The sequence below is a fragment of the Eptatretus burgeri genome, chromosome 1, assembly GCF_056783735.1.
Source record: "Eptatretus burgeri isolate ZD-2024b chromosome 1, Ebu_testis_v1, whole genome shotgun sequence".
Lineage (NCBI taxonomy): Eukaryota > Metazoa > Chordata > Myxini > Myxiniformes > Myxinidae > Eptatretus > Eptatretus burgeri.
The window spans coordinates 1,308,522-1,334,467 of NC_140961.1; the positions used below are offsets into that span (position 1 = coordinate 1,308,522).

Sequence of the window (25,946 nt, forward strand, 5' to 3'; positions counted from 1 at the left end):
ACCTCTCCTGTCCTTCAAGTAATAGTCTTTTCCAGCTTGGACTTGCTGTTTTCATAATCTCCAATACAGCTTTACCTGTGGAGTTGGGTTGTTCTCCATGCTTCGGTGATGCAAGGATTTCACCTTCTGAGAACTCTATGACACAACCGTTCAGTCAGCACCATCCTGTCTAGATTCTTTCATTTGTGCTCACCGTTGACCTTTCACCCATTTATAACCCACTGGGGTTACTGTATGAATTGCTCACTTGGGCTAAGTTGCAGTGATGTAGAACTCAAGTCCATTCTTTGGTGGACTCTGACTCAGACGCAGAATGCCATAGGATTCGGACTCGCCCCGATTCTGGCTCATGTCCGGCAAAATTTAGTGTACAGTAGAAATAAAAAGTAAAGTGGTCATTTGGATCATCCTTTCCATATTTTACTCTAACCTTTTAATACAATACATTATACTGAATAAGCAAAAGAGATGTAAAAATATCTTCGAAATACATTTTCTAAATAACAAGGGATGACATTTGTAGTATCAGGAAGAAAAGTCCCACGGATGTCAGGTCAAAGAGGTCATGCGGTCATATATGGCGAGCGGAGAGTTGTTTTGCAAGCGGTTACATAGCGAACATTCAAACAGAGAAAAACAGTGACAGGTGTATATATGAATTTATACTTAGCTGGTTTGATATCCCAATTTTATACATTATATTTTCTTTATTGCACGTTAGATACCGGGTTCATTTTGCATGGCCGAGGTGTTGGCATTAGGTTTAGGAATTAATGTGCATATCTGATAAACATTAATTTAGAAATCAGGGTTGGGGTTAGGGTTATGTAATTCCACTTGCAATTTTAAAGCAAATCATATCATAGCGTGAAGGGGATTGATATGAGTACAGAAAGTGGTCGGATGTTCCTGCAATACAAAAATAAACGAGTTGGAGTATAAATGAGGAGCAATTTCATTATTTTAAACACCATTTACGGATTAAATAAGCTACCAGATCTTCTCAACATGGTTGGAGTCGGTGTCCACGACATAAAGTAACCCAAAAATGTATGTTTTAAATATTTATTTTAATTACAGATCATTGCTGTTTGGGGTGGGTAATTTTAGGGTTAGCGTTCTGTAATTCAAGTGTGATTTTAAAACAAATGATATAACAGTGTGAAGGGGATTTGTTAGAGTACAGAAAGTGGTCGGATGTTCCTGTACCACAAAAATTAAGTGAATTAGAGAACAAGGAGCAAAATTGAAGATTTTAAACACTATTTACAGATTAAATAACCTAATGAATCATCTAAATGCAGTTAGAGTCGGTTTCCTCGACAGAAAGTAACCCGAAAATGTCTTTTCAAATAAAAATGAATCTTTAAAAACAATGTTTCAAATTTAATCCAGAGTTGCTAATCTCTGGACTAGGTTTACTGCAGTTTTTTTGTGACACAATACTGCCGACCCGAACATTTGCGGGTCATAAAGTGTGATCTACTTTGACATTCGTGCTTCACATATTCGCGGTTTTAAAAAAAGAATATTATTATTATTAGGGCTTCAAGCCAACTGGCCAACTTGTAAATCGGCCAACATCACAGCATTACATAAAAAGGTGTAAAAATGGATCCCATTAACAACAGACTGATGAGCTTACTTCCAATCATCAGTAAAGTCATGGAATCCATCATTGCAGTTGACCCAAAATCATTCCTTTTCTCCAACAGCCTCATCTCAGATCATCAATTCAGATTCAGACCTGGTCTCTCCACCTTTGACATGCTGCTTTTCCTTTCCCAACAATGGTGGAGCCCCTCAATATCAGACATGAGATCAGGGCCATCTCTCTGGACAAGGCCAACTCCACTCTTGGATTCCTGATGTCCTCCACTCCCGTAGCCGACATGTGGCTCTCAACGAAATCCTTTCATATCCTCTCCCTGTCAAGGCTGGAGTACCCCAAGGCAGTGTTCTCGGCCCCATATTATTCCTAATCTTCATCAATGATCCCACTGACTGGAAAATCCTTTTTATCTCTTTGCTGATGATTCCACCCTCTGCCATCCTATCTCATCTGTCATCTCTCAGACCGGCAAGCAGCAGCCTCTTCACTCTCTGCAGATCTGGATAAAATCACAAGCTGGTCCAACACGTGGAACATGTCTTTCAATCCTGACAAATGTCACACTCTCACTATGTCTCTCTGAAAGGACCGTTTGGAACCCCTCCCAATCTACTTTCTCAACAATCCTCTTGAAAAAGTCCTTTCATTCAAACTTTTGTCGTGATATCCCTCATCCCCTCTGACAGACAGACAGGCAGCAGCTTCTTCCTTTCCTCAGACGTTGACAAAATCATAAACTGGTCAAACACAATTTTGCTTATGCATCCATATTGTCCACCCTCCGTGTTCTCCCTTACCCCTTATCGTTACCTGCATCCCTTGTTTGTCCGTTTCCGTCTACTTTCTCCCTCTGCCCTGCTGTTGGTTTTCCACTTTCTCCTGTTGTTCCTTTTGTTATGTTGTGTCCTGATTTGTTCTGTCATCGCTTTTCCATGAGCCTAGACCATTCCATTTCCGAGGTCGGCAAAATGAGTGCCAGCTTGCTGGTACACTGTGTCGGAGTGGCGACCCGTCCAGGATTGTGCCTAATAGCCAAGGAGACTGCTTAAGCAGCACCAACGCTCTGCACAGAGTATGGTCCCAATCTCCTCCTCCTCCTCCTCCTAGATCATGTAAAAATAAAGACAATGCCCTACATTCACGGACCATGACATTCGTGGCATTTTTCAGGAACGTATCTCCCGTGAATGTCGTGGTCCGACAGTACTTTGAAGTCTAACATCTTTATTTAAACTCGCAGAGAGATGAAAGTTGTCATGTAAGATCACATTTTATCTTCTCTTGCCAAAAATATAATAATTTTTCCCTTTCATATTCGATCTAAAGATTTTAATTTTTTTTTACTTTTTGTCGTTTTCTTTTAAAGCGGTGCATAATATTGGACAACTTGCTTGAATGTTTTCATTGTTTTTTAAAGCACTGAAATGTCTTTTTTATTTGTTGTTACAGTCTCCCATCTCTCCGATTCCCAAAACTAGGACTGTGCATCCTGAAGCTCACCTGGATCAGGAGCAACAGTCATTGAAACCTCCCACAACCCCCTTAAACCCTGATCTTTTTTGATTTTTTTTTCCAATGCCATGAACAAACTTTAGGACATCACGGGTGATAAAAGTTGTGGTCACGTTTCATTGAAATAGTGTGGTTTGGGAAAAGAAAGCAAATACATATTTCGGAGGGCAACCCTCCCCCATACACTCCCTTCGACCCCCCCCCCCCGATTTATTTCTTTATTTATTTTAACGTCGTGAACAAACTTTAGTACATCACGAGTGATAAAGGTGGTGGTCAAATTTCATCGAAATTGTGTGTGTAGTTTCGGAAAAAAAAGCAAATACAGGTTTGGGGGCAACCCCCACCCCCCCCCCCAGACTCCGATTTTTTTCGAATGTCATTAACAATCTCTGGAATATCATGGGTGATGAAAGTTGTGGTCAAGTTTCATCCGAATTTCAAGTGTACTTTATGAGAAGAAAGCAAATACCAATTTTGGGGGGCAACCCCTTAAGCCCCGATTATTATTATTATTATTATTATTATTATTATTATTATGATTATGATGATTATTTTTATTATTATTACATGTATTTTTAAAATATATTTCTTTTAAATAAACCTCTGCCACCGAAGGTGAATGGGGTTACGTTTTCACCCCGCTGTTTGTTTATCTGTTTGTTGCAAAATCGAAGATTTTTCAAGTATCTTGGTTGGTCGATTTTGTTATTCTGTCTATTTGTTTGTCTGTCTGTCGCCTACAGGTCACAATTTAAAACCGATCTTCACGAAACTTCACCACATGGGAGAGTTTGTCATAAGGAAGAAGCTTATTGTTTTTGAGGTCAAAAGGTCAACAACTTTGGTGAGATTTCTAAAATCCTCAATTTTCATCCAATTGACTTGAAATTTGAAGAGGATTTATACTTCAGGTCATTGAATTCAACCAGCCAAGTATTTTTGAGGTCAACATGGACCAATAGGTCAACATCGTCCCAAGGTCAACAACTTAGGTGAGATTTCTAAAATCCCAGTTTTCATCCAATTGACTTGAAATTTGAAAAGTATTTATATTTCATGTCAATGAATTCAACCAGCTAATTGTTTTTGAGGTGAAATTTGTTTTCTGGATTTTGCAAGTTTCGTGCTCTACACGACGTTGTTTTCTTGTTATTCTGTCCATCTGTCTGTCTGTCTGTCTGTCTGTCTGTCTGTTTATTGCCTATAGGTCACAAATTTTAACCTATGTTCACAAAACTTCACCATATGGTCGAGTTTGTCATCAGGAAGAAGCTTATTGTTTTTAAGGTCAGAAGGTCAACAACCTCGGTGAGATTTCTAAAATCCTCAATTTTCATCCGATTGACTTGAAATTTGAAGAGGATTTCTATATCAGGTCACTGACTTCAACTAGCCAATTATTTTTGAGGTCAATATACACCAAATGGTCAACATAGGCCCAAGGTCAACATAGGCTGAATTTCTAAAATTGTCAATTCTCATCGGATTCACTTGAGATTTGAACAGGATTTGCATATCAGATCGTTGATTTAAACCACCAATTATTTTTGAGGTCAAATTTGTTTCATGGATTTTGCAAGGATCGTGCGCTGCACGACGATGTCTCCTTGTTATTCTGTCTGTCTGTTTGTCGCCTGCAGGTAACAATTCTAAACCAATCATCATGAAGCTTTTACCAAGTTGTAGAGGTAGTCTCAACTGAGAAGCCTATTGATTTTGAGGTCAAATTTCTATTGTCATTTTTCATCCGATTGTCATTTTTCATCCGATTGACTTGAAATTTGAACAAGATTTGCATGCTTCGTCACTGAATTGGGAAACCAACTATTTTTGAGGTCAAAAGGTCAAAGGTCAACTCAATGTAAAACTTCTAAAATCATCAATTTAAATCTGAAAAATCATCAATTTTCATCCGATTGACCTGAGCTTTGATGAAGATTGTCAACTTTAATCTTACTGAAATGCACAACTTGATGTATCCATGGCAACATTTGGAGAGGGGGTGGATTTTGCAAGTATTGTGTGCGCTCTGCATGACATCATTTTCTTGTTTGTTTGTGTGTACGATATCTCAGAAAGTTGTGGACGGATCCAGCTGAAATTTTGTGGACAGGTTCGGTGTGTGACAAGGACGAACTGCTTAAATTTTGATGAAGATGTGAATCTTGATCCGCCGACTACAATTTTCTATGTGATTCTTCACCATTGAGGGATTGGGCCAAAAACAATATATTGCACGATATCTCAAAAAGTTGTGAATGGATTCGGACGAAACTTAGTGGACAGGTCGGGTGTGTCACAAGGACAAATTGATTCGATTTTGGTGAAGATCTGGATACGAGAATTATTTAATTTTTAAGGTGATTCTTCACCATTGAGAGATCGGGCCAAAAACAATACATAACAGTACTTTAGCATGATATTTCAAAAATGTATTGGGCCCGATATGTTCTCATGGATCAGGCATTGCGTGGTGGAGTTATGCACTCTACCGAGTGCCCTTCTAATTTTGATTATTATTATTATTATTATTATTTTAATGCCATGAATAAGCTTTGGTACATACATGGTGATGAACATTGTGGTAAAGTTTCATCGAAATATTGTGTGTAGTTTCAGAGAAGAAGTTGCAAGTATTTGTGGACAGACGACTCGCCATCCCATAAGCTCCCCGGAACTACGTTCTAGGTGAGCTAAAGATGAGCAAACAACGAGTAAACTACAGCAAGAATGAGCAAGCTACATCAAGAGGGTCATATAATGGAATAAAATCTCAATGCATGTAACAAGTTACACTGTTAGTCACTTTTGATATCTTATTGTCTTTATTTGCAGAATATATAAGCACAAATAAATTTGCGCTTTTCTGCCATTTTACAATACACTTTCAGCACAGGATTCGGACTTGGAATGCCAAGGACTCGGACTCACTCTGAATGCCAAGACTCAGGACATCTTGGACTCTGACTCTGACCCGGTGCAATAGACAACAACACTTCTAAGTTTCCATTTCAAGAATCGTGAGTTAACTTGTCGCTGAATTGTAGTCTGTGACATTTGTACTTATTTAATTTAGGAATTCTGAGGAAAGTCATTAAGTGTTGCATTTAATTAGTATTCTTGTGCTTAAGGGAGACAGTAGGGATTAATAAATATTCCTTATAAAGTTATCCTTCTTTCTCCTGTTGTATGTTGGTTTCACCCTTAAAACACCACTAAGGGCACAGGAGTGTCTTTATTTTCTGTTATGATGCCCTCTGGGTTACCTGTGCACTGGACTGCTGTGCCCCAAGGTTGACTTGTAACAATAGTTACATGCTGTTTTTATGATGTATAATTAGGATGGTACTCAGCAGGGGTCTTTCATTCGAGAGCAGTTTATGCATGGAATTGTCTCCCTGGAAAAGTAGTAGCAGCAGCAGAATCAGTAGATAGGGTTAAACTAGTATTATTTAAGCATTATAAATGTAGCGGTACATGGTTGGTGCTCGTAACTGGGTATAGATCAGTGATTGGATACCTGCATAGTCATTGTGATGTCTTTGAGAGGGTCTCATCAATAGTTGCATACTGCTAGTATTTGTTTATTCCTCACCTTGCATTCCCCTCCATCCACCCCAAATAACCAAAAACACACCTGGTGACATCCATCTACCTGTCCCATCATTCTCCTCACTCCTCCCCTGTCTTCCACCCCCTCCACCTCACATTATAAATCCAAGTTGCATGTATTACAACTCGTCGCATCCTATAATTTATATCAACTTCCATTAATAACGGTAAAATTGTGTGTGTGCTTGCGTGCGTGCGTCTCTCTCGTTGATTGGTATCTAAATATGTGGGTTTAAGAATGTGGAATGGAGTCCTCCCAGGGCAGGCTCGAAGTATCCACCTTCAATCCGGAATGGGGTCACGATTCACGGATCAAGCTGTAAAGTTTCATACTTCTTCACTCCATGCTCCCTGCGCCCTCCCCCCCCCCCCCCACACTTAGTATTCTCATCAGTGATGTGATGGGTGATATTTGCTAGTAACAAATAAAATAAGAGCATGTATGAAATAATTTCAAGGTTTCGGTTCGGTATTGCTTTAGCTCTTCCTTTCCTGTTCGAGAAAAGTCGTGTTAAGACTTGTGCGACGTTCCAACCAAGTGTAAAGTTGCTTGGATCTGCAGCGGCCTGTCCCATTACTGATCCACACCACATCGTCACGCGATGACATCAAAATTTGCACATTCGAGGATCTGTACAATGAGTAATTTGTGTCGATTTTAAAATGAACTTCTCAAATCACCTGAGATATGTCGGAATTAAAATTTGTTATCGTGTCATGGGTAGAACAAGTCGAGCAGGTTATTCTTTTCTTGTCGCTTTGTCATGGAAGCTTGAGCTTAACCAGAACAATCCAAACAGCTTGTCATATAAAGGTCAAAATATGGAGAACAATACACTCATTTGTTGCCAGTTATTGATGTGATGTCAAGCCAATGAGTTCACACTTTGTTCGTACACCGAGCTGTTAAGATTAACACGTCGGCGAACTCGTTGACGCGTTTAATTGTCTCGAGCCTTGTTTAGTTTAAAGCTCAAATCGAAGACTTACCTCGTTCATGTCCTTGGGCTCTTCTTTGCTTGGTTCCTGGATGAAATTCTTGGATTTATAACGAAACTCACAAAAACGATGAACGGCTACAGTATACCTTGTGATTTGTTTGTACTAATACCAGCATATACCCGATGAGCTCTCTCTCTCTCTCTGTCTCTCCAGTTCAGGGGTGGAGCTTTAACGTTTGCTCTTTGGTTTGTTGTTCAGATTACTACTATGATAACAACATGAACATACTACCTTAATGGCTTCAGTTCATCCCATTTTATTGTGCAGGTGTCTGCTCCAGAAGGTAGATTGGCCCAAATCGTTCACGAACAGGCTGTCTTGGCCTGACGTTCAACGAGACGTGAGTTGTGCAGGGATTTGCAATTTGTTTGGTGTGCCGGCAATAAGGCCAAAAAAAAAAAATGTTGCATTGGCGTAACGGGTCACTGAAAAATAGGGTAGGTCGGTCGGGATCTTTTTTTAATTTTTTTTTCCTAATAAATCCCTCCCAAAATCTCCCCCGGCTCGAGTACCACCCTTTTTGTCGGCGTGTTCTGTCCGAAACACTTCCGGGTTTTTGCGATCGCGATCGCAATCAACAAGATACTTGAAAACGATAGCAAAACAACAAAAATAGCAATAAAATAGGGTCGGCAAAATTTTTCGATAGCAAAAAAAACAAAAAAAAAAACGTAGGGTCGGCGGAATTTTTAGGGTCGGGCGGGTTACGCCAATGCAACATTTTTTTTTTTTTGGCCTAACTCACCTTCTCTTCACAAAGGACGCTGTGGGATGTTTAACGTTAAACAACCAATGCGAGCACATGGCACATCCATCTGAGGGACTTCGTGATGCAACAACCTGCCTGCAAAAGACAAATCTGAATCGAGGTGTTGAACCCACACATGACAGCTCGAGGGCACGTCTGCTCCCTCTGCACAATCCGGTTGGACTCGGTTCTTCAGAAGGAGATGAATCAAATAACTTGAAACAAATGCCTGTAACACTGTATGTACTACTTCTCAGAATTTAGAAGTGTACACTTCCTGTGTTGTACAACCAGTTTGTAAATCGTCCTCCAAAATGTGTCTGATGTGCAGTCCACAGTCATGAGGTTGTTCGACATCCTTGGACACTTGACCGAGTTAACATCAAAAGTGATTCCACCCAGCACAAACTTTATTCATTTGACAAACTAGTTGATCCGATGGACCAAATTTTCATTGGTCTTCACAGCCTTGTGGATACCTCCTTGCTGTACTGTTTGAGTATATTAGCTTGCCTTTCACCAAGCCCAGATGTGCTTGCGGCCAGCACGGGGATTATATGTTCGTTATTATCATCGCCATATGATATTACTCCTCTTATTGTTGTAAATATTATAAGTGTTAATTTATTTATGCTTTGTTGCAATGTTATTGTTTTTGTTATTGTTATATATTTTGTAATGAGAATGCCATGACATGGTAGAAGGATGTATTAATATTAAGCTGCTTTATATACCTTAACATAACATATTGTTACGAATTCTGGCCCGCCCGGCGTGCGATCGGCCAGGCAACTCGAATCGCAACCGCGTCGTCCACCGGAACGAACAATTCTGTCATGACCCTCCCGGAACAACGCCGGGAGCTAGTCATGGTTGGGTCTTTCTACCTCACCACAATCGTGCCAATTGGCCACCCGCGCAGGATAGGGTTGTTCGCCAAATTCGACCTACCTAAGTACCTGTGCGAGTAGTTAACCGGGCGACCGTACCTCGCCGCAGGCCGGCCTCAGACACGAACCGCTTAAGCGGTCCGTTCCGTGCTTCAGGGATAACCGAGCGGTGTTATCGCCGACCTCGACGGGTGTGAATCTATTTACTGGGTGCTTACACCCATCTACCAATTCCTTCCGTGATGCAAGATGGCACTTTCAATGGGGAAAGAGACGACGAACGGGATACATTTCACACAAGGACATTTATTATAGCAAGCACATGTATACAGGCGACAAGCAAACAGAAAGCAATACCACTGACTATAATTATTAGTAATTTACAGGCACTTACACAGGTCTACTTATAGGGACACGGCGCTACAGCAGTCGTACAAAAGCAAAGAAAACCCTCTCATAGGCAAGGGGGTAGACGGGGTTCGTAAACCTTTATGTCGTGGGCCGTGGGTGACCGAATATGCCCACGAGACCGTGCTGGTTACTTGCCCCCTCGAGGGGCGACAGTCGGCGAGCCCTCTCCGGCACTCTCCTCTCGTGCACGCCTCGACCCGGGACCACTGCTCGCAACCCTCACGACTTGGTGCCCAGAGGGAGAGACGAGCCTTCGACGATCCAGAGCCCGAAGAGTCCAAACATGACGTCCAGAGCCCGACGAATCCAAACACGACGATCCAGAGCCCGAAGAGTCCAAACACGACGTCCAGACAGGAGAGAGAGAGAGAGAGAGAATCCAACATGATGATCCAGGCAGGAGAGAGAGAAAGAATCCAACGTGATGATCCAGGCAGGAGAGAGAGAGAGAGAGACAAAGAATCCAACACGATGATCCAGGCAGGATAGAGGAAGAATCCAACACGATGATCCAGGCAGGAGAGAGGAAGAATCCAACACGATGATCCAGGCAGGAGAGAGGAAGAATCCAACACGATGATCCAGGCAGGAGAGAGGAAGAATCCAACACGATGATCCAGGCAGGAAAGAGAGGGAGAATCCAACACGATGATCCAGGCAGGAGAGAGAGAAAGAATCCAACACGATGATCCAGGCAGGAGAGAGTCCAAGCCAGCGCTCGGTCCGCCCTATATAACGTGGGGCTCCGCCCCTTCGCTCCACCCCCTTTTTGGCTCCGCCTCTCTCACCCTTTCGAGAAGCTCCTCGAAAAGGCGCGTTTCCTCCTCACGGCCGCCTCACACCCCATATCCACCAATTGCCAGCGAGCTCTCGCGGCCTCTCCCGTCAGCCCCGGCACCGCAAAAAAGGCGGGAAAACTCGCGCGCCATTGTAGGCCTTTCACAGGGCCTTCGTTTGAAATCTTCGGACGGTCCAAAATAACGATAGAACAGAAAAAACAGCTATCTCAAAGAGTCGCAGCCCGATGAATCACGCAAATTCCCTTTAAACAACGGTGGGGAACTATCTGCACATAAACTTAGCGTCATAACTGATCTAAGGACCCTTTATAGTGTATTTCGAATTTCCACAGCCGTAACACTACCCCCTCCCTTTTTTACAGACTCGTCCCGAGTCGTCGAATTTTCGTGTGCCATCCTGTGTTGTTCTCCCCTAATACGTTTTACCTTCGGATCCCTGAATGTGATATTCAGTGTATTCATGTCCCCAAAATAAATAACCTATGGGCTGAGTAACTAACTAAACAAAACCACTCATACAGACGACTTAAATAAATTGCCGGCGCTAAGACATACATGCCGGGGGCGCACTCATGTACAATTACAACTTAACAACTTATAAATTTATACACGACACCATGGCCCAGGATCTATGGACTCTGTGTGGAAAAAGCAAGCAGCAGCAGTCACAAGCAGGGAGCTAGACTGCGCAAGCGCAGTCCAAGGCCTCCCCCTTTTTAAAATGAATGCAGTGAACAAACAAACGGTGCACGGGCCGCCGGTGCAGTCCCGTGTTGCAGCTGCCATCAGGGCAGTCCCTGCAATTTGCGCGAGGATCCTGGCACACATGGCGATGAACAAGGGGGTGTGGGGGTGGGGGGGGGTGGGAATGCAAAACAGAACGGGGCAAAATGAACGTGGGCAGCAGGCATGGGCCATGGCAAAGGCAGGCAGACAAGGCATGGCATGGCAAGGCCGCTGTAGCAAACACAGCCGGCAGATGAAATGGCCGGCACAGGCCTTGCAGCAAAAACACAATCGGCAGATGATTTGGCTTGCACAGGCCTTGCAGCAAACAGCCAGCAGACGATCCGACCGGCACAGGCCTTGCAGCAAAAACAGCCGGCAGATGAAGTGGCCGGCACCGTGCCTTGAAACGGAGGTTGATGGAGGGAGTGCGGTGGTGCTGGCCACTTGGAAGGTGGGCTCCGACCTACCCTACTGTCTCCCTCCCAACCTATCGCCTTTGCCCGTCTCTGTCCATACCCACCACCTTAATTTGTAAAAACCAGTTTAGCCCCAACTTATTTTTTTTTGTTTTTATTTTCACTTTTATTTCCCCCACTATGAATTCGTCCCCCAACCCCCTTTATCGTCTTTGTTCGGCTAACCTATCCTGTCCTAGCCTACTCCCAACCCCTACGTTCCCTTCCTGGAGGGGAATAAGGGAGAGCTTGCGTCCTATGTCGAGGCCCAACTCAAGCCTCACGATGGCCTCCTCAGACCAGTGATCTTAACCCAAAGTGGGTCCAGCGGCCCACAACGAGAGCGAAGGGATGGATGGTGCGGAGGGGTACACCTCCTAATCTACCCTGTCCATTTAACTTTTAAACTACCCCGGGGCTTTCCACAAGCACCTCTCGCTTAAACTCTCGGTTCTAACTACCAATATTCCCGTCGGCTGTGTTGGTGTCCTCTCAAATTTCGGGCCATGCCCTCCAATTTTCCTCCCGTGCCCTCACACGGTCTCATGGCTGGGACGCGTGGCTTCCTTGGCAGGAACTACCCTCTGCCGATTCTCCGACAATGGCACCCCCAGGCACTACACTGCCTCCGAGCCTACCAGCTCCCGAAACACTGGGGAGTGCCCTCCCTGGCAACTCCCCCTCAATGCTCACGTAGCAGGCTGGTGCCCCGGGCCCCGCATCAGCAGGTCACCCGTGCCCACTACACTATTGTTGTGGATTTTTTAAAACCCACCTTGTTGTGATCGTTGAAGGATTCCACCTGGCCGATTGTGGAATCCTATTTGACTTCAGACAGAGTTTAACGTTTTCCGATTTGGTTATAAAATCCTGCATAAAACCCATTAACACAGAAAACCGATGTCCACACAAGTCCTTCCTTGAGGAACAATTTATTTTGTAATTATACACCATACACTTTTCACCCTCATACAATGGACTTAAGAATCCCCATTGATTGCAATATTTTTTATCTTCTATTTTATTTATTCTGACTTGAGTTAACAGTTAAACCAACCCGATTCAATCCACTTCCACATTACATCAGAGAGTTCTATTCTAACTTGGCACTTGGTCAGTTCCAAGGAGCACAAGCCACTGAGATTCTAATACTTTCTCTGGTACTTGCACTGTAACAATTTTACATTTCAAAGCATTTTATACTTTCATGAGAGAGTGGTGGGGGCTATCAACCCAGACTGCAGACGTGTCCTTTAAAGGAGAATCCACTTCATACATTTCTTGGCAAAGGTTCGTTTGTTATCAGCTCGGTCACTCTGCTCCAGAACAACATATTTCTTATCATTTAGGGCAAAAGTCTTTGGCCAGAAATGACAGCCAATTCAACTTGTAGCATAAAAGTTACATTTCTAAAACTCCATTTGTACAATTTAGAATACATTAATATAAATTTTTCCCCCACCCTCCCCTGTTTTTTTTAAAAGGAAAATTTGAATAATTTTTCTTCCACATGATTACCATGTCCCATTCATGAAAGAGAAAAGATTTCTGTTACTCAAGTCCAATCAACAACGGCAGCAAGTGCTCATATCAGAAAATGAGTGAGTTTCCATTTAATTTATGGCCTGTTCATCAGCATGTGTCACACATTGAAAACATGCTACCCGAAGTCAGAAGATAAACAGGTAAGGGTGTGGATAGAGCAGCACCCAACAGGAAACACAATCGAAGCACTCCTTGAGCTGAGGAGAAGGTAGATGTGGGCGAGTACAAGCTTGGGCCGGACACTGGGTTGAAGGAGACGAAAAGGAACACATGTTGTTAACGACTCGTAGTGTGGAACTCCAGGCCTGTCGTACATTGAAGCAACCACAGCAAGTTCATGATGTATTTGCAGTGCGGCAATCGAGAGTGTACCTGAGAACATTCCTCCACGCAGGCACCACACAACGCCGACGTTAAGGCTTTGCTAAACCTTCTCCTCAGTGGGGTTTTTTCTTTCTTTTCGCACATTGCTCCATCTTATCTCCTCAGGAAGGGGCATGATCACGTGTTGAATGCTCAATCACCAAAATCTGGGTTCTCCCATCATCCAATCTTTGTGTGGAAGTTCTTTCCAAGCTTCATTTAGACAAAATTGTACATTGCTTCAAAGACTGCTTTCAACACTTCGAAACAAACAAAGCATCAATTAAAAACCAATCAATAAATGCCATGGGCACAGGTATTTCAATCAGACTAACAAAGGTTCTTATAGAAGCATTTAACTTGCATTATATGTCATATCAATATTTTAATCCCTTTCCTTATTTCCCAAAACAACATGCTAAATTATACAGAAATCCCAGTTGTACGTATACTCAAAACATCCATCTCATTTGCTATTTCCATCGACATTTTAAATCTCTGACATTTCTCCATCTCTCCACTTCTCTCTCACCAAAACAGCAAACATGCTGCCATTTTTCCAACTCACATACACAAACCATCTATCACTTCCTCCGACCTTCTCAATTACGAATCCATTTTCCTATATCAAAACAAATAAATCATTTTAAACAGTTGTACAAAAATTGTCAAATCACTTGTCAAATCTGTCATCATCGGGCGAATATCATTTAAATTGCAGCTCAAACACTCTGTCTACACATGGTGCTTGACCCTCCCCAAATTTTATCCCAGTTTTGGGTAAAGCATCTTAAACTTCAGACTAATAAACATCCAAACTCTCTTTAACAACTTTTTGGTCAAAACAATAAAATATTTCCTTTTAAAATCCAGAAATGAAAAATTAAATCTTCAGCGTCTATCCAATTAAATTATGAATTTACCTTGACTGAATCGATCAAAGGGTTACACTGGGTTGTTTGCCATTGCCTTCCCAGCACAAGTTCAGGCAACCTCAACATTCGCAGACGAATAAAACAATATTTCAACGTCCATCCGAGGGAATCATTAATTATCTGTGAATTGCCCCACGTACGAAACATCATCAAATCAATTTTAAATCATTCCAAATCACGTTTCTACATTGAAATCACATATTTTAAGTACAATGTTTACAACTCAGATCAAATCTTCGAAACATTTCTGACACGTCCTCAGAACTTGCCCAGCACTTAAACCTGCCGGGTTGTGTAATTACAAATCATCACAATGCTAGCGAGAGCTCAACTCCCAAGACTTCACATTCCGAATGCAGTATATCCCACATTCACAATTGTTATTTCAATTTATTCAAAATCCCTATGGTTTTAGATAAAACTTCAACACTTTTTCCGAAATGGACTTCACTTTAAACAGATTCAGTAGAGAGGGTGCGCCACAAACACCAAGGAATAAGGAACAGGAAGTTCTCTCCACATTCTGTGGGAAGAAAAGAAAAAAAACTCTGACAGGCAAAACCCACAGTTTAGCATTACTCTGTCATGGCTTCAACACACACACTAAACAGCATTGTATCTCATAGACTCGCGTGTGATCGCGTGACAAATACCAATCACATTTCTATCTCGTCCTCTTGAATCTGCATATGAATCGAATTTCACACTTAAAGCAAAGACTCGAACACAGACTCAGTGTAAAGACATGCCACCCCCCACAGATCCAGTGGAGGGGGGTGTCACACAGTGCAGCTTGCAGCCTTTGCGTAAAACCACAATGCCAAGAATGCATAACATGCCATTTCAAACAGACCCACAGCTTAATTCAGCACGAGTTAAAATATCGTCAAAATCCCAACAAAACACGTTTCATTGCAGTGAATATTGGACTCGCACAAGTTTCATTTTTTACTCTCAGCAACACATGCATCTCAATGCAAATCACCAACCACGCTTCCACCAGGTCAATTGTCTCCTGTACTCTACAAAACGTTTCGTGCAAATCATTGCATTTACAAATCCATAAAACCTCCACACAATATAATATAACAACCTCACTGCCAACAAACTTCCAGTGAGTTCAATGAACAAAAGGTAACTCTTATAACTCTTACAAACAGGTAACTTATAATATTTATCTATTTTGACCCTATCTCGGCGTCTCAGCCATGTCCTCGGCCTCTGTCTCACAGCCGGTCCGTATCAATGCAAACATGTGGCATGTCGCTTCATCATGCCCATTTAATTACGCGTCTGGCTCCTTATTGAGCCTCTTCTTATCATCTGACTCCTCTTCTTCTCCAGCACTTTTCTCAAACAACTACAGTACTTATCGTTTACTTTAAAACAAACTCTCTCCACCGGATCCTCTTCTTTCTATCAATAAAATTATCTGAACTTTTCTTTGTTCGAAATGCGTTACCTGCTGAGAGCGCTCTCCCTTACCTTCGCTCAAGCACCTGTCGTTCCTCCAGGCACTGCCACCGGCAGATTAAGCAACTCCGGTCACGAGCACCGCACCAATGTCGGTTCGAATCCAAGTCACGGCACCAACTGTTGTGGATTTTTCAAACCCACCTTGTTGTGATCATTGAAGGATTCGACCTGGCCGATTGTGGAATCCTATTTGACTTCAGACAGAGTTTAACGTTTGTCCGATTTGGTTATAAAATCCTGCATAAAACCCATTAACACTGAAAACTGATGTCCACACAAGTCCTTCCTTGAGTAACAATTTATTTTCTAATTATACACCATACACTTTTCACCCTCATACTATGAACTTAAGAATCCCCATTGATTGCAATATTTTTTATCTTCTATTTCATTTATTCTTACTTTAGTTAACAGTGAGACCAACCCGATTCAATTCACTTCCGCATTACATCAGAGAGTTCTATTCTAACTTGGCACTTGGTCAATTCCAAGGAGCACAAGCTACTGAGATTCTAAAACTTTCTCAGGTACTTGCACTGAAACAATTTTACATTTCAAAGCATTTTATACTTTCATGAGAGAGTGGTGGGGGCTATCAACCCAGACTGCAGACGTGTCCTTTAGAGGAGAATCCACTTCGTACATTTCTAGGCAAAGGTTCGTTTGTTATCAGCTTGGTCACTCTGCTCCAGAACAACACATTTCTTATCATTTATGGCAAAAGTCTTTTGGCCAGAAATGACACCCAATTCAACTTGTAGCATAAAAGTTACATTTCTAAAACTCCGTTTGTTACAATTTCGAAAACATTAATATAATTTTTTCCCCCACACTATCCCGGCCCCCCATGGGCCCTTGGCCTACCGCGGCCGACTAGCCCGGTGCTCGGGGTACCCACTCAGCAATACTCACCTTTCGCAGCCATGCTCCCAACCCGTCAACAGGGCTCCTGCACCCCTCCAAGCGGGTATCGAGCCTTCACTCCCACCAACAGCAAAACGACCTCCATTTTTCAATTTGTCTAACTCACTAACTCACATTACACTGACCCCGGGGTCCCTTGGGTGGGAATCACTCCTCCCCCCAATCACTCATCGCACCATGCATTCCCCATCTGCTCCATACACTCAGACCCGCTGGCCTCACTCACTCATCAAGTACACTTTCCATTCCTCAACTCACACTTCGCTGATTCTGCCATTCTTCTAACTGCCTCCCCTAACTACCTCGTGCTCCCACGTCGTCCCTTAAACTACAGCACGTTCCATTTAATCTACGTAGCTAAGCTACATCCCCTCTACACATCCACAAGTCTGTCTCTGTCCTCAAATATCCCATTTTTCCAACCTAAATCTCAACTAAAATCCCTCTAACTAATCCATTCCACGGGCCCCATGAGGACTTACCCCTGCCCCATGAAGCCGGTCGAGCTAAGCTAACCCTTCCCCCTAACTAGTGGTGTCCTGTGCTCTGGGACAGGGGTCTTCCACCCCTTGCCCAGGGAATCCTGTTCACCCGAAGCGAGGCTTGCTTTTTTTTTTTTCCAGCGCGCAGCACCAGCGCGGAAACTCGCAACCTGCGCAACAGCGCAGTAATTCACAGCTGCGCACCTTTGCCCGTGAGGTCATGGCAGCTGTTCGCGTACCTCGTCCCTCTTGAACGGCACCATCCGGCAGGGATTCACCCTCCTGCCGGATTCCAACCATACGTGCAGCCATGACGTCACCCTGCGCATAAAAAAACAAGCCTCGCGTTTCGAGGGGTTCCCCACACGAACACATGTGCTCTGCCCGTTGGAGCTTCACACACACGCTCGCGTGGAGAACCCATCCGGTCCGAATCCATTAACCAGCCGAGCTTTTGTCCATCCGTGGGATCGGCAACATCCACCGCTGGCGTTTACGGACCGGGTTTCACTCCCGCAAGCGCGCACATGGCGGTCTCTTGCGTACCACAGCACGGACCTCGCGCTCGCCGCTGGGTAAACTCGGCGCGGTCCCCAATGCAGCTACGGCCGCTACCCGGCCTTTGTCCTTCACCTGTCACCGTCGTCGTCTCCATTGCCTCCACGCGCTCAAACTCCCGCGTGTCACGGGACTCGCACACCTCACCATTACACTCACACTCGGAGACATGGCTGCGTGCTCCCGCATGCCGAGCATCATCTCCCTTGCATACCGTTCTCTCACACACACGGTCTCTCTTGCACTCGGCCGTTCACTCACGCACAACATTTCACTTGCACAGGGGGTCTCACTCACACCATGCGTGCTGGAAAGCACGCATCTCCGCACACTCTCAAACACGCACACCTGCACAACCACACTGGGGATTCGCGCCACCACTAGGGGTCCCGGGGTCTCCATACCCCCCAAGCTGCACGTGCACCTGTCCACAGCAGTCGCCCCCTCTACCTTGCTTGACACGACCGAACCCCCATGGTCGTGATCAGCTTCAAGGGAGAATAGCGTCTCCTTCCGTTCCCAAAGGAGGCCATCCAGCTGCTCGCACCGGGTCATGACACAGTCCGCCAGCTCGCCCCCATTAAGCCTCGCTAACTCCATGTGTGTGTGCTCGTCTTTCACCCCGCCTTTATCGTGTAATCTCTCTATTTTTTCTATCTCCCGAGTCTCTATACATTTTATTTCTTTTATCTCTTCGTGTTTATTAGTTTCTTCCTGGATCTTCGTCTTTTGATTTTTCGGACGTCGTCACCTCGTGTCTCTTCTTACACGTTTCAGTCACCCGGGCTCCCGTTATTATTTCCACTGTCTCCATTTTCAGGGTTTGCCCTAATTGTTGTTTCATCCGACGAGTGTTGTCAATCAAGTCCTGCACCACTGACATTATTCCCTGTGGTGCTGTCACACATCCCACCTCATTGTGCTGTTCTACTTCCTGGCTCCTTTTGAGTCGTTCATCCTCTCGGAGCTTTTTGAGTTGTTCGTTCTCTTTCCGGAGTTTTTCCATCTCTGTGGACTCAAATTTTGCTCTCCCCTCGAGCTGGTTAATTTCAAACTCGTATAGTTTTTGTTTTCTCTCCCACTGTTCCTCATGCTTTTCAGCCTCCGATCTCATCGTTTCTTTCAATTGGCTCATTTCCTTTTTGTATTTCATTCGCTGTTCTTTGTCGATCTCCTCGCACTCCAGCCTCGCCTTTTCTTTCAATTGGTCAACCTCAAATTCATGTTCTTTTTGTTTTCTATCCCATTGTCCCTCTCGTTCTTCCCTCTCCAATCTCATTGTCTCCTTCAATTGACTGATTTCTCCTTCTTGCTTCATTCCTTGCTCCTTCACTTTCTCCTCGTACTCCAACCTATTTTTTTGCTTTTGTCGTTCAGTTTCAAATTCGTCCTCTTTTTGTTTTCTATTCCACTGTCTTTCCTGTTCCTCATTCTGTAATCTTGTTATTTCCTTCAATTGCCTGATTTCTTTCTCCTGTCTCATTCCTTGTTCTTTGTGTTCTTTATTCCACTGTCTTTCTTGTTCCTCATTCTGCAATCTCGTGGTTTCCTTCAGTTGGCTGATTTCCTTCTCCTGTCTCATTCTTTGTTCTTTGTGTACTCTTTCTTGCTCCTCATTCTTTAATCTGGCCTTCACTTCCAGCTGTTCGATCTGCGCAGTGTGGTTCCTTAACGTTTCATTCTCTGCTGTCGTTCTTTCTTCCCTCGACATCCTCAGCTCGTTTTGTAGTTCCATCTCTTTGTTTTGGTGTTTCTGTCACTTCGAAGCTTTCTTTTCTAATTCCTTTCTCATTTTGCATGCTTCTTCCCTCCTTTCCGCACAACTGTCCCATGCTTCCCTCCTCATTTCGTCCATTTTCTTCCCGTATTCCTTTAGTTCTTCCTGATATTTCTTTCCTATTTCTATCGTCCCTTCCAGGGTTTCTCTTTTAATCTGGCCTGTCCTTACCTCTCGCTTCAGTAGCACCAATTCCCCATCTTGTTTGCGTTTTTCCTTTTCTATCTTTGTTTTCCTTTCCTCTTCCAAGGTCTCTCTATCCCGGAATTACCAATTCGCTCCTCCTCCATTCTCTCGCTTACCTCGCTCGTCCCTTGTTCCCACTTATAGATACTCAACTCTATTTTCCGCACTTTTCCCTTTAGTTCTTCGAACTGTCTTGACTTTTCCAACCATTCTTCTTCCCTCTGCTCCAGATGTTCCTCTCCTCTTTTTATCTCCCTTTCCAGGCTTTCTTTTATCTGTTTGCCCGATCTTACCTCTTCCTTTAGTTGTTTTAATTCCAAATCGTGTTCGCATTTTTCCTTTTCTAGCTTTGTTTGCCTTTGTTCTTCCTCCCTCCTTTCTTCCTGTACATCGGCCCATCATTGTGACTCCGTCCGCACTTAATCCTCATGAACCCTGTCTATGTGCCGCCGTGCCTCGTCCAATTCAAAGGAAAACGAATGCAATTCCCCTATACAGTAGTCACCATTCCTCCACCGCTGCAAGGACTTCGACACTTGTCTCCGAAGCCCGTCAATGCATGCTCCGGCATCCTGCCACGCCTGCCATGGCACTTGCCGCGACTACGTGGTCTGAAGCGGTGGCTGAAAGCACTCACCTCGTGTCATGCCGTTCGTTGCGCTAAAAATAGCCGCCTGCTCCGTGCCGCGCCGCCATTGTGCGATTCCTTTTGCCGGCAAAGTCCGTGCTCAGTATATGGGGTTGAGCTCCCCCATGGATTATAATACAAGAACCGTCCCAGGCCATGGATTCAACATTAGGACACATATCTAATCCACCTGGCACCCGTTCACCTTGAAAAGCCATCTTATTTCGCGGAATAATTAATTTTTAAAATCGCTCATGTTTAGTGGGAATCGGAGGTCGCTCCACTCACCCCTGAACCGATTCCCGTGAATTTAGTTGGAGGCGGGATGGATTTGAATCCCACTCCCGGACACCAGTGTTACGAATTCTGGCCCGCCCGGCGTGCGATCGGCCATGTAACTCGAATCGCGACTGCGTCGTCCACCGGAATTGACAATTCTGTTGTGACCCTCCCGGAACAACGCCGGAGCTGGTCACGGGTGGGTCTTTCGACCTCACCACAATCGTGCCAATTGGCCACCCGCGCAGGATAGGGTTGTTTGCCAAGTTCGACCGACCTAAGTACCTGCGCGAGTAGTTAACCGGGTGATCGTACCTCGCCGCAGGCCGGCCCCGGACATGAACCGCTTAAGCGGTCCGTTCCGTGCTTCAGGGATAACCGAGCGGTGTTATCGCCGACCTCGACGGGTGTGAATCTATTTACTGGGTGCTTACACCCATCTACCAATTCCTTCCGTGATGCAAGATGGCACTTTCAATGGGGAAAGAGACGACGAACGGTATAAATTTCACACAAGGACATTTATTATAGCAAGCACATATATACAGTCATGCAATATACAGGCGACAAGCAAACAGAAAGCAATACCACCGACTATAATTATTAGTAATTTACAGGCACTTACACAGGTCTACTTATAGGGACACGGCACTACAGCAGTCATACAAAAGCAAAGAAAAACCCTCTCATAGGCAAGGGGGTAGACGGGGTTCGCAAACCTTTATGCCGTGGGCCGTGGGTGACCGAATAGGCGCGTGAGACCGTGCTGGTTACCTGCCCCCTCAAGGGGCGACGGTCGGCGAGCCCTCTCCGGCACTCTCCTCGTGCACGCATCGACCCGGGACCACTGCTCGCAACCCTCACGACTTGGCGCCCAGAGGGAGAGACGAGCCTTCGACGATCCAGAGCCCGACGAGTCCAAACATGACGATCCAGAGCCCGACGAATCCAAACACGATGATCCAGAGCCCGAAGAGTCCAAACACGACGGGGGGGGGGGGGAGAGAGAGAGAGAGAGAGAGAGAGAGAGAGAGAGAGAGAGAGAGAGAGAGAGAGAGAGAGAGAGAGAGAGAGAGAGAGAGAGAGAGAGAGAGAGAGAGAGAGAGAGAGAGAGAGAGAGAGAGAGAGAGAGAGAGAGAGAGAGAGAGAGAGAGAGAGAGAGAGAGAGAGAGAGAGAGAGAGAGAGAGAGAGAGAGAGAGAGAGAGAGAGAGAGAGAGAGAGAGAGAGAGAGAGAGAGAGAGAGAGAGAGAGAAATGAGAGAGAGAGAATGAGAGAGAGAGAGAATGAGAGAGAGAGAATGAGAGAGAGAGAATGAGAGAGAGAGAGAATGAGAGAGAGAGAGAATGAGAGAGAGAGAATGAGAGAGAGAGAGAGAGAGAGAGAGAGAGAGAGAGAGAGAGAGAGAGAGAGAGAGAGAGAGAGAGAGAGAGAGAGAGAATGAGAGAGAGAATGAGAGAGAGAGTGAGAGAGAGAGAGAGAGAGAATGAGAGAGAATGAGAGAGAATGAGAGAGAATGAGAGAGAATGAGAGAGAATGAGAGAGAATGAGAATGAGAGAATATGAGAGAGAATCCAACACGATAATCCAGGCAGGAGAGAGGGAATGAATCCAACACGCTGATCCAGGCAGGAGAGAGGGAACGAATCCAACACGCTGATCCAGGCAGGAGAGAGGAAGAATCCAACACGATGATCCAGGCAGGAGAGAGAGAGATAAACCAACACGATGATCCAGGCAGGAGAGAGAGAGAGAAAGAATGCAACACGATGATCCAGACAGGAGAGAGAGAGATAAACCAACACGATGATCCAGGCAGGAGAGAGTCCAAGCCCGCACGCGGTCCGCCCTCTATAGCGCGGGGCTCCGCCCCTTCGCTCCACCCCCTTTTTGGCTCCGCCTCTCCTCTAGCCCTTTCGAGAAGCTCCTCGAAAAGGGGTGTTTCCTCCTCACGGCCGCCTCACACCCTGTATCCACCAATCGCCAGCGAGCTCTCGCGGCCTCTCCCGTCAGCCCCGGTGCTGCAAAAAAGGCGGGAAAACTCGCGCCCCATCTTACGCCTTTCACGGGGCCTTCGTTTGAAATCTTCGGACGGTCCAAAATAACGATAGAACAGAAAAAACGGCTATCTCAAAGAGTCGCAGCCCGATGAATCACGCAAATTCCCTTTAAACAATGGTGGGGAACTATCTGCACATAAACTTAGCGTCATAACTGATCTAAGGACCCTTTATGGTGTATTTCGAATTTCCACAGCCGTAACAATATGTTTAAAACATGGGAATGCTAACAGATTTTATTGGAGTATAGTCGAGTCTTAAAGGGTTTACAGGGTGTACACAGTATGAGGGGGGTCTTGGGACTTTTTGGGTCCTCGGGAACTTTTGAGACTTTTTTTGTCCTCGGGAACTTTTTGGGACTTTTGGGTCCTCGGGAACTTTGTAGACTTTTCCATTCTCTGGGACCTTTGGGTCTTCAGGGACTTTTGGGTCCCCAATGACTTTTGGTGTTTTCAGGGTCTTCACAATTTGAAGGGGTCTCAGCAGTCTAAAGGGTCAAATGGTACATTCCAATTGTGCGTAATTAATGAATAGGTCAGGTCAGGTCAGGTATGGGAGCATGCACTGGAGCAGCGTGTCGCCATCTCCCAGGCAGATGATTGGCCCATCCCCATCTCCTTGAGATGTTGATCAATCTGCTGCAACCACGAGGCACGTGGTCGGCCCGTTGGCCTCCTCCACTCACGAGGCTCCCTCGCTGAGAAAATCTGGTGATCAGGATCAGCGTCAGGAAAATGAGCCACGTGTCCATACAGCTGCAGCTGACGCACACGGACTATCTCATTTGAGTCTCTCCCAGCAACCGCTCGTTGAACACAAAGTCCGACCTGCGATAGCCAAGGATTCTCCACAGAGACCTTGTACTAAAGGAATTAAGTCTCCATCTCAGATTCCTAGTCAGAGTCAGTCTCACATCCATAGAGCAAGACTGGAAGCACCAAGGACCTGAAGACTTGGAATTTCCTCCCCCACAGGTACCGGCAGCCCCACACCCCCATGATCGAGTAAATCCATGGATTCCCAGGCCCTATCCAAACGTGGATTGACCTCTGGCTCACTGCCAAGGTAAGTGAATCTCTCCCTTACCTCAACATCCTCACCACAAACAGACACAGACAGGATAGCAGCATCCAAGATGTCATTGAAAGCCTGGATCTTAGTTTTGACCCAGGAAACCCGTAATACCAGCGGCTCCGACTCATCATTCAACACCTCGAGCGCCCCCAAAACTATATCCAGAGTCTCCACAAAGAATGATTGCATCATCTGCGAAATCAAGGACGGAGATCTTGACATTCCCAAACGATGCACCGCAGCTTGATCTCTCCGACATCCTCCCCAGAATCCAGTCCATACAAGTGCTGAAAAGTGCGGGGGCCAGTACACACCCGTGAGGAACTCCAGTAACAACTTGAAATTTGTTGGAGATTTTACCACCACATTTTACAACACTCATTACTACAGTATGGTTTAGACATCAGATTGGTCAGTTTTGTTGTCACTCCACAAAGATCAAGAATCCTCCAGAGGGCATTCCGATTGACTGGATTGAACTATTCACAGAGATCAACAAAGCCTGCAAGCAGTTCCTGCCGAAACTCTCACCTGCGTTCGGTGTGAACCCGAAGGGCAAGGATACGGTCAATTGTTGACCTCTGTGGTGTAAAGCCTGACAGATGTGGGTGCTGGTGGCGAACCCTGTCAAGAATTATCTGAGCAAAGACCCTGCCCGGCACTGAGAGCAGCGACACCCCTCGGTAGTTGTTGCGGTCCTGACGGTCACCCTTCCCTTTCCACAGAGGGACAACAAGACCCCTCTTCCAGTCAGTTGGGATGATATTCCAGGCAGAGCATGTAACTGCATGCAATGACATGAGTACAGCATTTCCACCATTCTTGAGAAGTTCAGCATGGATGCCACAGATCCCAGGAGCTTTTCCCCATTTCAACAGGTTCACCACAGCCTGTGTTTCTCCAAGCGAAGATGGACCACACCTGTTTGGAGGTTGAGCAATAGGGATAGTAACACCCTTGACATCCAACTCAACAGCTGGTGGATCAGCCTGGTACAACTGCTTAAAGTAACAGGCCCAGCGGTCCTTCACGTCAGACTCCTCTGTCAAGAGCCTACCACCCTCTGCTCTAACTGCAGTACACCGAGGGACGGGCTTGGACGAATGCAATGCGCGAATTCCCCTGTAAGCAGGACGAGAATCACCTGACCACAGGTGATGCTCCACCCCCTCACAGATTCATCGCACATCGGCCTCTTTGTCCATCCTTAGCGCACGCACAGTTTTACGCCTCAACTCCCTGAACAGCTCAGCTCTGCCATAAAGCCTGGCCCTGTGACTGGTGAATGTTATCCAGAGTTCCTTGAGAGACAGAATTCTTCTTCACCCTCCAGTGAGTTCCAAGACATCCACCCGCAACATCAAGGTTGGTGGTCTTGAAGGCACTCCACAACTCTTCAGGATTCCCCACAACACCTGGACCCCCCAAATCCCCACTCAGGCTTTTCACAAACTCCTTAGCTACCCTCTCATCCTTGAGATTGCCAACATCCAGCATAGCCTAGGATGGTACCATTCTCCCAGAGTTAACCTGCAACTTCAGAGTTGCTACAACAAGCCTGTGGTCGATATTGAGGAACTGAGTACTCCGGTAGACCCTGCTGTTCTGGATCATCCTCCAGCCACCATCAACGGGCACATGGTCAATCTCCTTTGCCGCACCACCAGCATTGAAATACCAAATCCCACGATGAGCCTGTGGGTGTTGTCACCATGAACCAGCCACCCTAACTCCCTGACTTTTTGCAAAGTTAAGGAACTTACTGTTATTCAGGTTCACAGTTCCAGACCCAGGGGGACTAACACACATCTCATAACCATCCATATCAGTTCCAGTCGATGTATTGAAATCCCCCAAGACTAGAAGAGTATCTCACCTGGGGCACTG

General features: G+C 45.2%; 3 protein-coding genes across 7 annotated transcripts in view; 1 reads left to right on the forward strand and 2 right to left on the reverse strand.

Moving 5' to 3' along the window:
* Positions 1-7,888, reverse strand: part of LOC147033759 (uncharacterized) — a 43,119-nt gene extending 35,231 nt beyond the window's left edge. The window contains exon 1 of the mRNA XM_085870383.1: positions 7,730-7,888. Within this exon, the coding sequence (XP_085726509.1) occupies positions 7,730-7,738 (9 nt within the window). The 5' untranslated portion in view covers positions 7,739-7,888. The remainder of the gene's footprint in view (positions 1-7,729) is intronic.
* The window catches only part of LOC147033760 (synaptic vesicular amine transporter-like), a 201,397-nt gene continuing 179,161 nt past the window's right edge, over positions 3,711-25,946 (forward strand). The window contains exons 1-3 of one of the 4 annotated variants that reach the window (XM_085870347.1): positions 3,711-4,119; positions 5,741-5,815; positions 6,019-6,147. Coding sequence is in view for 1 of the 4 variants with exons in the window: in XM_085870329.1 (XP_085726455.1) it covers positions 8,454-8,728 (275 nt within the window). In the remaining 3 variants the exon portion in view is untranslated. Of the gene's footprint in view, positions 4,120-5,740; positions 5,816-5,954; positions 6,148-8,306; positions 8,729-25,946 lie in introns of those variants that run through there. The other 3 variants (XM_085870353.1, XM_085870362.1, XM_085870329.1) reach the window with 3 other exon arrangements.
* LOC147033761 (uncharacterized) lies at positions 12,626-20,564 on the reverse strand. Of its 2 annotated transcripts, XM_085870316.1 has the most exons (3): positions 14,606-20,564; positions 13,692-13,942; positions 12,626-13,561 (listed from the first exon to the last, which is right to left on the reverse strand). In XM_085870316.1, the coding sequence occupies exon 1, from the start codon at positions 19,790-19,792 to the stop codon at positions 18,761-18,763; it is 1,032 nt and encodes a 343-aa protein (XP_085726442.1). In that variant the 5' UTR covers positions 19,793-20,564; the 3' UTR covers positions 12,626-13,561; positions 13,692-13,942; positions 14,606-18,760. The 2 variants fall into 2 exon arrangements, with proteins under 2 accessions (XP_085726442.1, XP_085726436.1); XM_085870310.1 differs by having other exon boundaries at positions 12,636-13,561; positions 13,692-20,564.

Excerpts from the sequence above, each read along its gene's own strand:
- LOC147033761 (XM_085870316.1), bottom strand. The coding sequence starts at position 19,792 with ATGGAACTACAAAACGAGCTGAGGATGTCGAGGGAAGAAAGAACGACA.